Genomic DNA, 15548 nt, shown 5'->3' on the forward strand with positions numbered 1-15548 from the left:
TTTGTCAACCCTTTTGTCATCCAGAGCGTACCAAACAAGACCGAAGGCAAAAATGAGTGTGTGATAAGCGGCCCGAATGTGCTGGCGCCATAATTGTCAACGTCAAGATTATGGGATGTGTGTGCTGCAAGTGGAAATGCTCGGTAACGGGGGAAAGAGGGGGGGGGGGTCATCAAGCACCCTTCTTCTCGTCGTGTCCTATCGGAAACGGTACGCAGTCTCTACCCGCCTACGTCACACGGCAGTCATATGAATGAACATTATCTCACACGCACCCAAAGTATGCCGGAGCCCATTCGCCCAGACCCGTCATGCGAGTGGACGTTCAAGTTCCAGGACGCCCCACAAAGCGCAAAATAATTGCCTCGTGAGTCGCCACACACTCACTCCCACCAGCTCACCCCTGTTCCCGCCATTCTCCCGAGGGACCAGCACCCATAAACAAATAAATCAAACGGTCAGCCAATCGATTGAAGTGTATTGGGAAGGAGGGGGGTAGCTTAAATACTGAACTAACCCTAGGACATGATGCTGATGGGCTTAAATACTCCTTGGCCCACTCGGGATCCAATTGATCAGTTTGATAAAGTTGTTATAAGCCCTCGGACGTCTCGTTTTGTGGTCCACTTTGATCAGTCCAGCATGTCTGGGCGACGTACGTGTACAACGATGTCACCGAAAAAAAAACACACACACAACCACCCTACCGTTCCGGCGACCATCGGGAATTAGATTAACCGACTTAACAATGGGCTTTATTTCGGCTGATCTGTCACTATCGCCCATGCTGGTGCACAATTGACACTGAGCCACTTCTATCAGCGTCTGGTTGGGAGAAGATTTTTTTTCTGATGCGTGTGTGTGTGTGTTTGAGAAGAAAAAAATGAGCTTTCCAATTCCGGTAGCATGGTCCGTTCGTTCTAAGTTTGGTTGATTATTGGAGTTTGGAGTTGCTAGTGCGTCAAGTCTTGGCTAGTCACTTCGCCATATACACATACCCGCACCAGCTGAATACACAGCTATTTAAACAACGTCAACAACAACTACAACGATGCTGAAGGAACGTACAAATAGTTCGCTAGTGTCCCACAGAACCCACATAAACTTCAAAACTTAAGCATCACAACAAATCGAACAATTACGTCCCAACAAAACCGAACGCCCTGCGAGTCCCGATTTCTACTAGGGAACGATCGCGACTCGATCTAGCGACTATACAACTAGTACTAAGCTGACTTAGATATGATTACCACCTTCCTTACAATCAATAGGTGAGCTCAACTTTAGGCAACAGAATCGACACTGAACTGAGAACTCAAAACGCTGTCTCTACTCCACTCTACGTTGGTTTCGTATTTGTTTTTGCCACACAGCCAGACATGGGCCGTAGGGTCCTGCCCTACGGCACAACAACCGAAAACCCCGAACAACCGCCGACATGCTTTATCTCGACCCGGGCGGCTGATGTGTTGTGTCACGCTTCATGACACCTAAAACTCGGGTAATACGGGCTCCAGCGCGGGACCTGTCGCCGACGACGGATCAGGGTTGTGTTAATGTTGTACGTTAATAGTTTAACAAAACATTCGACCGGCTGTTGAATTGATTCATTCAACGATTCTGATTCGCCTTGCCTGTCCATTTTCCTGACCTGACGGGGCTCGCTACTAGAATACTTACAAGTTATTGATTCCGGTTAGGCCGGGGTTCGTGCTGGCTCGCGCTCAATACGTTACAATCGACTGTTGGGGCGCATTTTTCTGCTGGCTGCCGCTGTGGTGCTGTTGCTGCCGTTGCTGGTGAGCGTGAAGATGTTGAGGCTGTTGTGGCAGCAGTGGTTCCGCCTGCGGCTGTATCGGTTCTACCGAGCTCTGCTGCTGCTTATTAGTCCCGCACACTAATGGCTACGACTCCAGCTTGACGTTCGTTTCGAGCGCAAACTGTAGCTGCGTCTGTAGCCGCTTGTTCTCCGCCAGCAGCTGGTTGATGCTTTCCTTCAGCTGCAGGTTCTCCAGCAGTATCTGATCCTTCTCGGCAAGGCACTCGGTCAGCTTGTCGCTGGTGTCTTTCAACCGCGTAATGTACTCGCACGCTTTCGCCAGGATGCCACCCTTGGAGAGGTTCTCGCCCTGTCCGCCATTGTTTTGCTTGTTCTGCGTCTCGGACGAGGGGCTGTTCATGTGCTCGGCGGGGATGATTTTGTTCAGCTCGTGGATCCAGTTGTTGATTTTGTCCCTCCGCCGTCTTTCGATTTCGTTGTGGTTCGCCCTTCGCCGGTCGTCCCGCTGTTGCTGTTGCGTGTGGATGGAAAGGTACAAGAGGGGTGTGAGTCGGGTGTATTCAGTCAGTGCGATGTATTGCATTTATTTTGCCAATGGGTGGGAAGTTTCTCTATCCGGTAAAGGCTTAATAAAGTCCCTCAAGAGTTGGCCGTCTTGATGGCGCCAGATCATTGATCGATCTTCGGCATCTTCGTTAATTAGGCCCCTTAAACGAGTTCTTTTGGGCAGTGAAGCATGGCTGAAGCAATTTCAATGATGATGACTCAAACTTGATAGCGGCGACAGTAGCAGCTCCAGTCTACAAAACCGGGATTCAAATCCTAACCGGGACTGTTTCCTCGTACTATGAGGTATCAATAGCTCTAGTTAGACACTACTTGGTCGGAATGACCTAGCAAGTCAATAAGCCAGGAAGAAGAATCAACCAATTTTTCATAAATTACTTGTTCCGAATCTTGTACGATTCGACATTTAAAAACCATATAACATTCCATTTGCTACCCTCATAGATTGCTACTTCCCCGTCTTTTTGATAACCATTCACTACTGATGATCGGCTATCGGATAGATCCATGACGCGGGCCACGTTTTTTCCCTCACCGAAACATACGTCCCAACCCTCGACCATATGCGTGCACAACGTCGTAAGCGAAGACCCGCACGTAAAGAATTGATCCCAGCAGTAGTAGCAGCAGCAACGGCAGCGGCCAGCTGATAATGCTGATTGATGCTAACTGCTGACATTCCCGCGATCAATCGACAAGCTATCCGTCCGCACAATCTATCATCCATTTATTATCGGTCGGCGTGTCCACCGACGCGCACACACACACACGTGCACCACACCACAGTGCCCTATACCGAGGGCACCGGTATGATGGATAATCGATACGATGGATGTGTCCTTTTGCACTGCACATAACGCCGGTATACCGCGCGATCGGCTTCAAGCTAGCAAAGCTTTCCTTCTCGACGCGTTGTACTTGTGCTTGATGTGCAAAATAAAATGAAAAAAACCTTTAGAAGCCTTCCCCCCCCCCCCTCATCACTGACCATTTATCTCTCGCACATAGTGGGGCAATATGCGTTTTTCGTTCTTTGTGTGTTTGTGTGTCGCCCTTTCTCACACACTATTTCATTCACCTTGGCGCGACCACAGCATGTGGAGTGCACTTTTCGATAGTGCGACTGTTGTGCGGTCGGCCGGCATGATCGGCAAGTTCAAATAACCAGTTTCGGTTACCGGAGGAGTCGTCGCCATTGTCACCCCCGGCACCCGTGTCGCCGCAGGCGGTAGCCAAGAGTGAGGACAGGGAAAAAAACAACGCCAACTAACCAGTTAACCAGGCCGACTCATACAGCGCACGCGCAGCGTGCTCTTTCGACGAGATCGATTCGATCGATTCCGACTACTAAGATGGTCGATCAAGACTCGATGCATGCGCAGCGACCTCTGACGGCACACACACACACACACATACAATCCCGGATCAAAGTAATCGATCGATCGGAAGCGACGTCCAAAACTGCGGGCCAACCGCAGCATGCATGACATGCTGGTTAATTGCTAATTAATGCCCGCTCTTCGCTGTACGCTCGCTCGGTGCAGCCTAATCGCGAAACGAGCGCCAGAGGTTAAAAGGCCACCCCCGTGAAGCAGCTGGCCGCGCACAGGTGCGTTTTGCCATTCGATTCGAAGGCGAAGAAATAGAACGAGGCAGCCTAGACAACGCGACACCTCCAAATGCTCCACAACGCAACGTGGTGAGGGGGCCGGGGCATGTAAGGGGCAGGGCGTGAGAATGTATCAACGCCAAACACTCCCTAGGTAACCCTTCCGAAAACTGCTGTAGCCCAGCATCTCCAGACCAGCGAAAAGAGGCCGCCGATTAGAGTCGCTAACCTTGAACTTTATCGATGCGTGCTATCGTGCGTGCGTTCGTGCAATGTTTCAATAGAAAACCGAAAGAGAACGATTCCCAACGTTTTGCTACCGAACTGGAGTCTATCCCCCCCCCTCCAACCCCCGGTCTCCCCCAAACCCCTCTAAAAGGAGTGGAGGCTCGGCAAACCGTTCTCCGGCAATCCGGTTGTATTCTTTCGCTGCTCCTTCTTCTTGCAGGTCACCAGCGGGTAGGTCATACCGGTGACTTTCGCTTCACGACATCGTCGTCGGGCTTGTTGATGTTTTAATTATTCATGTCAAGGTTCGCGCGGTGTGAGCGGTCGGTGTGACCGAGTGCGCACACACTCACGCCTGCAATCTCAGCACGCGGTGGGCATGGAGAATGGAAACGAATCGGCGAAACAGGTGAATGAGCAGCTTGCGATCGTGCCACGGCAGAAGGTGTCGGATGAGGTTAAGAATGTTTCTAAAAGCTCCGACACTGACTCATTCATTGGAAGAGGTATCGAGCATGATTCGATACAGCTACGAGCAGTAATGCAGCTGCAGATTTGGAGTTCTTGATCATAGCTCCAGCCCTGTGGATAGATTCTAGGTCTCTGAAAAGCTGAGAAGGCCTACGTCAGCTTGTTGCCTACCAACAGAAGTTCTTCTCCCTGTCGTTCGGAACTGTTTTGTTGATCTTAATAATTTATCCCAAGGGTGAACTGGACGTGGGTTTAATTTGCATCGCACCCCTTGCACATGCGCGCAATTTTAATCAGTGGACAACAACAACAACAACATCTCGTCAGCAACCGAAACATCTGCAATTCTGAAGTGTTCTCACTGCGTAACTATCGCGCTGAGGTACTGTATCCCACCATCCATTATCACATTTTTAAACCCTAAAACCTCATTTCAAAAACGCAAAACATGCTAACACCAGAAAACCCTGACGCTCGATTAGACCTCCTGTTGTACGGTCAGCCGCGGGACCGTTGTAATGCGTGCAGGGAAAAAACAAGAACTACAAAACCAGATCACACTCCCAGCCGCCCAAATAGCCACCAAGGATAAATATTCCGTCCCTAGGTATTGCTGCCTACCGCGCTAACGCTAATAGTGCTGCTGCTGCTGCTGCTGCTGCTGCTGGCAGCTCATTAGGCAGTGCCTTACTTGTGTGTGATCGCGTTGCCACGCGGTCACCGTGGTGGCCACCCTCAGCCTCGCTCGCAGTATATAGATTATGGCACATTGTTGTGTGTTATCGTCAGTGCTTTTTTGCATGTCTGATGTAATGCGACAATCATACGCCGGGCTGTAGGCGCCTGCCCGTCACCTTACTCACCTCGCCATACTCCGCCACAGAGCACGCCGTGTTCCAGAGCGTTAAAGTGAAATCGTATTACGAAGCGTTCGATCAATCTGGTGACCGGTGGACGGAAACACGAATTTGTTCAGCGAATTAGTACGGGCCCACTAAAAACGGTTTTATTTGCTCTAGATGTAGTCACCGGTTGGAGCTCTTGGAGCTTCGGAGACTCCGGGGACGACAGGGCAGGAGGGTAAAAGCATAGAGCAGCATAACCTTCTAATGAAAAATGGTCATTCACTGGCTAGTGTGAGAGCTGTCAGCAAAGCGATTAGGACAGCTCCAGCTCTCGGGGATAAAATGATCTTTTCCCTGTCCTCCTGTTGTCTTTTCATCCCCCATTTTCCCACTGGCAGAAATTACGATACTGTTGGGCAACGATAATGATAATTTGAATATCAACAACACAATACACAACCCTTCTGCATCTTCACCTGCGTTCGCTTCCTGCCTTCCGACTTTCCCTACTTCTTCTGGCAAGTTTCCCTCGTGTGTGTGTGTGTGTGGCAAAAGTGTAATTTTTCGTTTACGTAAGTGCCCTGTGCGCTCGGTTCGAACGGGGAGGGGAAAAACGATGTTGTCACCAAGGCCAGTTTAAAAAGGTTCTTGATAACAGACACTGACATAGGGGGAAGGGGAGGGGGGGGGATAGGCTCGGAAGGTTCTTATTGCATCCATCCCCACACTGCATGGCCCTGCCGTCGTGGATCAGGCAAGTGTTGCCAGACGTTTGCGTCCACGAGCAGACAGCGGAAACGAGACGCTACGCATGTTGGTGATGTGAGAAGGAGTCCCATTTTTGTTATTGCGATTTGCCACTTTGCAAATGACACTCAACTGGGGAACCTTGGGAACGGACGCTCCAGTTCTTCGGTCAGCAATCCTTCACACCGGATGATGGCGATGATGATGATGAGAAGAAAGTATTTTAACACTCCAACAAAGTGATAAGATAAAGATAAGAACGTGCCCAGCCATACACATCAAGTAGGGTCAAGTTGCGCATTTTTGTGGTGAATTGTTCCCCGGCGAAGCACATGTGTTGCACTTCCAGATGCGTTCCATTTTTATGCTACTTTAAGGGCAGGAATTTCCTGTCCGGATACGAACTCTTGTGCAAGAAGCAGCTCAAATTACTTTCAAAGTTTTGATGTGGAATTTGTCTCTAAAGTTGGACTTGAATTTTGATCAAATTCCCAAACCCTATCCGCTGATGGTGGTTCCTTGCCGCTTACCTTTCGATTAAGGTTCGTGTCTCCATTGCACTCCGAGGTCCGTTGCACCCCCCGGACACTGTTGGCGGATCGGGACTGTTTCACATTGTCGTTGTTTTTCTTAAACACTAGAAAAGAGCCTACAGGTGTGTTCAGGATCGGAAGAAGAGAGAAATTGAAACGAAATCAACATTAGTAGCGGCACACACCGGGTTCGATGAATCACACAGAGGACAAACAAGATAACACTAAAGCCACTCATCAAAAACATTCAACCACGGCACATACACTACAAACACACGGAATAGCATAAGAACTAACAGTAACTGTTGCAAAAGTTTGAAATATAATAATTTTAAACTACACAACAACTTTCACACTTAGCGCGCACACACACACACAGTAGGAAACGATGCACAAACTTGTGGTAAAACTCAAAAATAAAACACACACACACAAAAATGAGCCAAAAAAAAAGTAAAAGAAAAACAAAAGTTCCATTTACATTGACTGGGATCGTTGCTGGAGTTTGTTAGCGTTGGGTATGGACTAGCTGGAGATCCTGTGATAAAGTTAGGTGAATCTAAACTGTCTGCCACTTGTATTAATCTTAGTGCGAGCATTCCTGTGTGAGAGATGGAAAAAAGATGGAAAGAAAATGAAAAAAAGGAAAAGAAGAGGAAGAAATGGAAGAAAAAAACGGAAAAAATCCACAGTGAGAAAGAGAAGGTGAGAAAAAGGAAGAGAAGAAAAAAAAGGGAAACAAAACATGAGAAAATACGGTATATTTAAAAAAAACAAACAAAACAACACGCAACGTACGTGGGGTGAGTGTAGTGCTTGAAGGGGATGTTGAGAATGGGATGGATAGAAGGGAACACGTGGGGAGCGCTTGGCAGAAATGTAATGTACACACGGTTGTAAACGCTTTTATTGCACATGTGCACGGCATGTCCTCCTTGGGGCACGACTTGGTAGTTCAATAACAAGCAGAAAAAAAGGGTACTTGTGCGAAGGATTCACTTCACTCGTCATAGAGGTTCTCATCGTCGGGTAAGGTGGTTGTGATTCATCGTTCTTGATACCAAAGACCCTTCACGCAACACGACGAGGGATTGTAACGGTAACCGGTCGTGGTGGTGCATTTAAAATTTACACCTTCCAATAATAGCCAGCAAAAGTAGAATCGATTCTACAATTCTCACCACACAGAACCGCGCACCAAGTTTTCTCTCTGCGGGCTATTTTTGTGGACCCCCAGGCTTCTAACCACTCAAGCACCTCTGCACCCCCTCCTTTAGGTGCGGAAGGGGAGGGTGGGATAATGCTCGATGCAATATAAATTATTGCGACGCATGGCGCACAAACATACACGCGCGCGCCCGCTGTACGATGTTGCAATAAACTGTTTCTGGCGCAGGACAGCAGGCAGCGCCCTGACACACCACAATCGGGGGAAAAAAAGATAGAATGGTTCGGCCATTTGCCACTAGCGGGGTTGTTGTTGTTTTTTTTATGATGATGTAGCGCCTGAAGCTGATAAAAGGGTGGGAACGACAGACGGCCAATGCCCGCTACCCACGAGGGCGCTTCTTTGATACTGGACACCGGGGTTCGTCTGGAGGTATTCCGAGGGCAGATTCACTTTCGATTCTAATTTGCGCATTCTTAAAGAGGTGGTTAGAAATAAGGGAAGGTGTGTTTGTGTGTGGGAAAGACAGCTGAAAAGAAGAAGTGCTTTTTAGAGGGATGGATGGGGGGGGGGGAGGGGAGATGGTGCAACAAGGTGGGCGACAAGTAGGTGTGCGGGTGTTGGTTGTTTTAGGTGTTGGAAGTGCATATCGTACCATCGTTTTTAACTGTAAACTGTAGGTCATCGTCGATATGTGAAAAATCACCTACAAAAAGAAAGAGAGACAAGTAAAAAACGACATTAGTTCAGGGTTCAAACTGTGTCAAAACCAAAAGCAAACTCCTTACCAAGAGTATTGTCCTCGGCCATGCTTATCAGGTCGTCACTGTTGACGATCGTTGATGCAGTTGCGTTTTTGCAGTTGATCGGGTTTTCGTTGGTTGGTTGTAAAACATGAAAAGAAACACGAGAAAACGATAACATTAGAACAAACTCAGCACTATCAGGGGCAGCCACTTATCACTTTCACTTTCTTCGCCGCGAGCGGCCGTATCAGTGTGCAAAAGAAGGCTCAAGAATAACGCTGTTTCTACACACTGGAAGGCTTCAAGATAGGTGACTCAAAAGCATTCCTGGAGGACATTTCAAGTGTGTACTCTTTTTTGTGAGAAGGATCATCATCGTGACAGGATGGATCCTTGTTTTGGGGTTGCTTTTTTTTCGTCGCATCACTTTCTTCTCGCACTCACGGTCGCTCACTCACGAAAGAGCCAAGCAGGTAGAAGAGGTTTGGAGGTGGCGTTTGATACTATTTTCAGTTCTTCTAGCTGCAGATTACACCATTTGTTTTTGCCACACTTGCACACGACGCATTTCTCGTCGTCCCCCACACACACACACACACATAAAACGTGAGGAAAATTACCACCCACCACAACCCAGCCCTTCGTGTGGGGTTGTGGGAGATGATTTTTCACTTAGCCTCAAACACAAAAACGCATCCACACCTTTGCTTTCTCCGAGGAATTTTCTCCCTGTGAAGCACGGTTCAAAAAACGTTTCCACCTCGAATCGGGGTGGAAGGAATGGTCACAATTGTTTCACCAAGAACAACAACAACGGGAATGTACAACAAAAACACACACAATCAGGGACGTGCAGGAACTGCTGCGATGTGTGTGGCGGACTTGCAAAACTGTTGTGCAGGCGTAATCAGTGGGAAGTGCTGCTGTGTGAGAGTGAAAATACGCGCGCACCTCGCAAAGGAGCAGTGAAAATGGTTCGTGAAAATTGCACCAAGGGAAATATTTATTTTCCTTCCCAGTAGGTCTCAGTAATCCGTGCCCGAAAATGCGCGCTCACTCTCTCACACTCACTAGAAGAGTGAGGAAAATGAGTGCTCCTCATTCGTATAGTGAGATTGAGCGAAAGTATGAGAGAGGCTTTCGCAGCTTTAGTGAATGAACGAAAAAGGGATGACGACGTGCAAGAGGGGTTGTCCTAGTAGAACAGAGGGCGATGCATTCCGTGAGTGGCCAACGCCAACAGTGCGTGAGAATGCAATTGGAAAACAATTGGGTTTTTGGTGAATAAAATACACACCAACGCGTGCGTTCTCGCGTAAGTTTGCGGGGGATGGAAAATTATGGTCGGTTGGAACGCTCTCTTGCGCTCTCTCACTCTCGCTCTATTTGTGACCACCCTCGGCGTAATCAATAATTCGTGCGTGGAAACGGAATTCTCCAACTCGCCTGCTTTTCCTTCAATTACCTTATTTCTAAGCAATCGACATCGTAATCGAGCTTATTCATGATGGGGGCCGTTTTTTGTTGGTCGCGGTGGTCCACAAAACCACCACCACAATCACACTGTGCTAGTAAAGATGCTGCCGAATCGGTTCGGCTGCCTGCTTCTGCTGTTCCTGCTGCTGCTGCTGCTGCACCAACACGGGACGAAAGGAACTGCTTGCTCCTCCCTGCCAAAGGAGTACCTTAGCACCAAGCTTACAACACTAAGTAAACAGCCCGTTTTAAAACAATGGGGCTGTATTACACATCTATCACACCACGGCAGAACACGGTTTACACCCCGAACCCGAAAAAACGCACTACCGCGCACTCCCCTCCCGGCTTCCCCAGGGACTCCGCGCACTGTTGTGGGGCCACCCACGGCCACTTTCTGCTGTGGACGCGCTTTGTGGCGTTGGCGTTACGGGTACGGGCCAACGTTTTGGGTACGTCGTGCTACTACTACTACCACTACTACTGCTGTTGCTGCTGAACCTGTGCCTGCTTCCTGTTCTCAAGGCACGTTCTCGCTCTCTCTCTCTCTCTCTCTCTCTCTCTCTCTCTCTCTCTCTGTGTTTTGTTACTACCACAACGCCTTATGAGGAGGATACTCGCGCATCAAGGGACACGCTTATGTATTTCGCGTATGTGTGTATATTTAAAACAAATTTTTGTTTTCTTCTTGCGGGACAATTTATGCTCCTTTCATCTCTGTTGGCTCCGCACGCAAAAAAAAAGTGCAACACACACACAGAGTATGTCACTCTCTTCGCGTTTTGTGTATCACACGCGCTCACACTTTCTCTATGCTTCTTCGGGCACTACAATTCCGGCGCGCACTCGCATAAACCTCCCGAACTAAATGTGATAAAAAAAAACGCAACGCGTAACCAACCCGTTGCACACTTGTTCGCTTCGCCTTTGTTTCGAATTACGGGTGTTTTTTTTTTACTGATGCACTTGCAACGCTGTGTGACGGTCACTCCTCTTCGCACTCTACGCACGCATTTTTCTTCCCGTACACTAATACTGCTCTTGCTACTTAAGCAGCAACTACTAAGGCCGAAGTGTCAGAACGATATGCACACAACCAGCATGATATTATTTTCTTTTCTAATCACAAACACTCACACGCGCCCACGATTTAACTGCCTACTGCAGCATAGGTTGACGAAGGCTTTTACAGGTCCGCACGAATTTAATGGGTCGCCCTTTTTTTTTGGGAGGCTTTTGTTGGCTTTTTCTTTAGTTGTTTATTTAAGCCCCTTCCGTCCGTGCACCTAAGAAACAACAACCTGTCAAAATTTGTGCGTTGCGAAATTTCTCTCTCCGTTCATCGCGCTTTCACTCTCTCTCTCCCTCTCAACACGCAACCGAGAGATTCGCAGTTGAAGAGGATAAACAACAACAAAACCGCGCGCTGATGACAGTTCCTTCTTCTACTGTGGCTGGGCGGTTTATGCGAGGTTAAAATATTTTATCGCAAGTTTCACACTCTCTCCACCCGCCGGGGGCGAGGGTTTAGCGAACCGAAGGGTTGTATTGCGTTGGGTTGTATGGGAATTTCCTTCGCAACAAAACCACCATTAGGCACTTGCAGTTTCGTGGTGGAGGCGCCAAGCAAGGCGATTTGTGTTATTGACTAAGCGCGCGTAAGATGGAAAAACCCGTCCCCAGACGACAATCCGGTGAGCCGTTCCGAACTTGAGCTTTGAGCTTTTGACAGCAGGTTTAGGAGTCCAAAATCCTACACTTCCTTCGCACTCGATTACTACGGAAACCGGAGGGAACCACCGAAATAGGGGGAAAAAACTATATTCCCCTATCGTGAAAGGGGTCCGTAAAGTTTGCCCTCAAACACTCGCGAATTACACCGGTCGGCCCCGACAAAACACTACTTTTGGCAATGGCAATACGATCCACGGTCCGACGACACGTCTAGTGTGCGCGATTCTGACTCGACTGTGCGAAAAACGACAACGACGACTTGTGGTGACGTCGGTTGTGTGGCCCGAAAGTGAGCGAGCGATGTTTACTGCGCGGCGGTGCGTAACTGAATGAATGTGGCCGCGCATTTGTTGATAGCGGAGCCTCGCGCGCCGTTCTGTCGTGAGCCCGTCATTGTCGTGTTTTTACGTCGATTGCGCCGCCGGCTAGCGAGCGACCCGACACAGCCGTGAATAAACAAACACACACCGATCAGCTGCACGCACGCACACATACGCGCATGCACTGGGTGTGTGTGTGTGCGTGCGTAGAATATGGGTTGATATAGTAGGGGGTGGGTACACGGCACCAGGGGGAAGTTCGGGCGAGCACGTGCGACGAACGACGGCGAAGGGATGAGTGTGTAGCTAGCCGCACCGCAGACAGACAGACAGAAGACGGTTCGTCAGACACAGTGCATACTACAAAACGTACAGTGATGGACGAATTTAATTCTACCTTGATCGTTTAGCTTAGTTTTTAATTGTTTTAACATGGGTTTTTAATTGTTAACAATATTATGCATTATTATGCATTACGCAGATGCAGAATATTATGCAACAGTTTTGATTCAAATACATCAATTCAAGTTCTTACATTGCCTAGAACTTACTATATTGCATTAAATTTTTCAAGTAAAAATAAAAACCGTTTACCCACTCAACTCCATTTTCTGCCCCTGGCGTTTAATAAATTGAATTTAGTTAATAACTAAGCTCAGAAGTGAAACATTGGAGGTCATTGGAAGTCAAACATTGAATGATCCTTATCAAAGGAACATTCTGGCCCGAACCTCGAACGACGGATTTTATTCTGGACCCGTCTCTACCATCTGCATGATGGTTCCTCCGGCTGGAGTACCAGCCAACAGATGGGGCACTAGGCGTCCCCACTATTTTGATCTGATCACCAGGTGTTTAGGTCTTTTTAACCATTATTGCCAACGCCATGCATGCTTTGTTGCCAGCGATGGGCCTAACAATGCTTTCACTTGCCATGTGATCCACTTAAATACGGTTTGGAACACCTGGTCAGCAAGATGTTGAGTTTATTTCGCGAGATAAACCATCAATTCTTTTACATAGACACATGGGACCCAAACATTCTTTCTGAGTAAATTCCTCTTCAGAGCTACGAGGTTTAATGTCAATTTTGGAGAAAAAAAACTTGGTTTTCTTCTCAACAACGGCCTCCTGAAACAAAGTGTGTGACGCACTGTTAAAGTAGCTGCACGTTTATGCCTCGATGCGCCGTTTTAAGCGGTTCTTAATCGTTTGGCGGCACCCGGTACGGTGCTGAGTTACACGGGACCCACGGGGGTGGTAATGGGCGACGCTGTTCGATTGGCACGTGAAACGGAAACTGTGTGGTGTTGGTGTGTTTGAGCTCCGACCGATTCAATCGACCCTCGTCAGGGTGGGAGGAAATGGGAGAGATGGGGTTGGGGGTTGGTTCGTTCGTACTTTCACGTTTCGTTTTTATGTCCCTCCTGCTCCTCCCTTTTTCCAATCTACCGTTTATAAATCAACGAGTAAAGAATAAAACCACCTCGATTAGAATTACACCGGACAGAACCGTGTACGGGAAAACACCTGTACTTCACATGCATTCTTGCCCCATGGATGGGTGGAATGGGGGGGGGGGGGGGGGGGGTATTTCCTCCATGACGCACAAGCATGAAAATGCTCTCGCCAGCCCGATGACACCGACGAGGTGGATCGGAAGGGTTTAATAAATTAATTTGTTTCTCTCAAACTCAACGCCATAATCCGTTCTATCTTTTCTACGCGGATTTGCGTGCTGGTGCGTGGCTTAAGATTTTCGGTTGATTCGAAAGTATGTCCCGGAGGGAGGGGAGTATGTCTTTATCGTAAATGCACCCCCAAGAAGGGGAGCATTGCAAAGCAGATTTTTAAAATCGGAAACATTGTTGCAGACACACACACACACGAAAAAAGTGTCCGTTGGTTTATCACCAACATTATTTATTTCCCACCCACCTTTATGCATTGCAATCGAAATCGCTCCGGATCGTTGCCCGGCCAGTTTAGAAAAAAGGCCAACTAACCAACCAACAGCAACCTTGAATTTGTCAAATTCGATTCTTATGCAACCGCGAACCGAGCGCTCCGAAGGAATCAAAGTTGCAAAAGGTTCTGCCCATTTAGTAGTAATGCACCGTGTGCCCTCAACTGTCACCTGTCGTCGTCAGCTTTAGCCATTTTTTCCGCCTTCACCCCCCCCCCCCCCCCCCCTTATCCTCAACGCGAACGCAAAAACCTTGAGCAGAAGATTGCTCCATTGCGTTTGCGGGGCCCGCAGCTGATCATGATCATGAGCTTTTTCTAAATTATTGATTTGAGCAGCTCTCTCCGCGCAACGCTTACTAATCAAATTACGAAAGCATGCGCGCACAGCGATTGCTTGACAAGTGTCTAGAATGAAGGGACAGATCGAGAGAGAGAGAGAGAGAGAGAGAGAGAGAGAGAGAGAGAGAGAGAGAGAGAGAAAGAACCTCAAGCACTTTGCAATGCATCTTGTGCCTTTAAAAAATAATATATTCTCTGGAGTGTTCCCACTCTGTACGTGCTGGATCGGTAATTTGTGGTCTTATAAATATTGGAAGATAGCAATACGGCCTGGCCGTCCCTTATGAATAAAAAAAAAAAAAAAAAAAAAATATTGGAAGATAAAAACTCCCTTTTTTTTTACAACACCACCGTCTCCGAGCCCTCCAAGCTGCATTCCCACTATTATTATCAGGGTCTTCCTCCTATCGTTCGGCATCGTAGTTGCGGTTTTTCCATCCCGCACATGTATTTGATGAACTTCAACGAGCTGTACGAGCCGGCTGTCAAGAAGCTAATCGAGAAGCAAGTCTCCCCCCCGTGCAGGGTGGTTTGAAAAGTAATTATCGGCCGTAAATTGTCAATGTCCGGTCGCGGAATCGATGTTCCGGTATGCCACGGGCTGGAAGCATTTTGTTCTATCACGGAGACACGCTTGAAGTTGGAAGATTGGGGGGTTTTTTTGCCGAGAGAGGCTGCTCGAGTGCGTTAGTACCTCTTCTTGAAGAGTGAAGTATAACATTATAATCGATCGCTACCGATCGAAATGGGTGATGATTTACAAAGAAAAAAAAACCTCGATAGCCTCAACACAGTAGACAGAAAACGTGTGCATCATAATCATAATGTTGTGCGGCATAGACGACTTCACAAATATTAATCCGAAACCTTTACTATAAACAACAAACGCGCCTATTCATCATCATCCCTCCTCGATCATCGCATGCAAAAAAAAACGGAATTGAACCATTCGAAACTTTGAAACAAAAACTCGAAATTCAAATACACTCGCGCACACATACGCGCGCGCGCTCGGGC

At 48.0% G+C, this 15548-nt stretch overlaps 1 protein-coding gene across 1 annotated transcript; it reads right to left on the reverse strand.

The window, feature by feature from the left end:
- Positions 1-1729: 1729 nt before the first annotated feature.
- On the reverse strand, positions 1730-10254 carry LOC126558868 (upstream stimulatory factor 1-like). Its single transcript, XM_050214946.1, has 6 exons — positions 10160-10254; positions 8737-8774; positions 8604-8654; positions 7262-7381; positions 6778-6896; positions 1730-2291 (listed from the first exon to the last, which is right to left on the reverse strand). The coding sequence occupies exons 1-6, from the start codon at positions 10198-10200 to the stop codon at positions 1905-1907; spliced, it is 756 nt and encodes a 251-aa protein (XP_050070903.1). The 5' UTR covers positions 10201-10254; the 3' UTR covers positions 1730-1904.
- Positions 10255-15548: the final 5294 nt, after the last annotated feature.

The sequence above is a fragment of the Anopheles maculipalpis genome, chromosome 2RL, assembly GCF_943734695.1.
Source record: "Anopheles maculipalpis chromosome 2RL, idAnoMacuDA_375_x, whole genome shotgun sequence".
In the NCBI taxonomy this organism is placed as follows: Eukaryota; Metazoa; Arthropoda; class Insecta; order Diptera; family Culicidae; genus Anopheles; species Anopheles maculipalpis.

Bases quoted from the DNA above. Each gene is read 5' to 3' on its own strand.
- LOC126558868 (XM_050214946.1), bottom strand. From the start codon at position 10,200: ATGAATAAGCTCGATTACGATGTCGATTGCTTAGAAATAAG. The intron at 8,655-8,736 runs GTAAGGAGTTTG...TTCTTTTTGTAG, and splicing joins GGCCGAGGACAATACTCTTG to GTGATTTTTCACATATCGAC. The intron at 2,292-6,777 runs GTAAGCGGCAAG...CACACGCAACAG, and splicing joins ACACGAACCTTAATCGAAAG to CAACAGCGGGACGACCGGCG.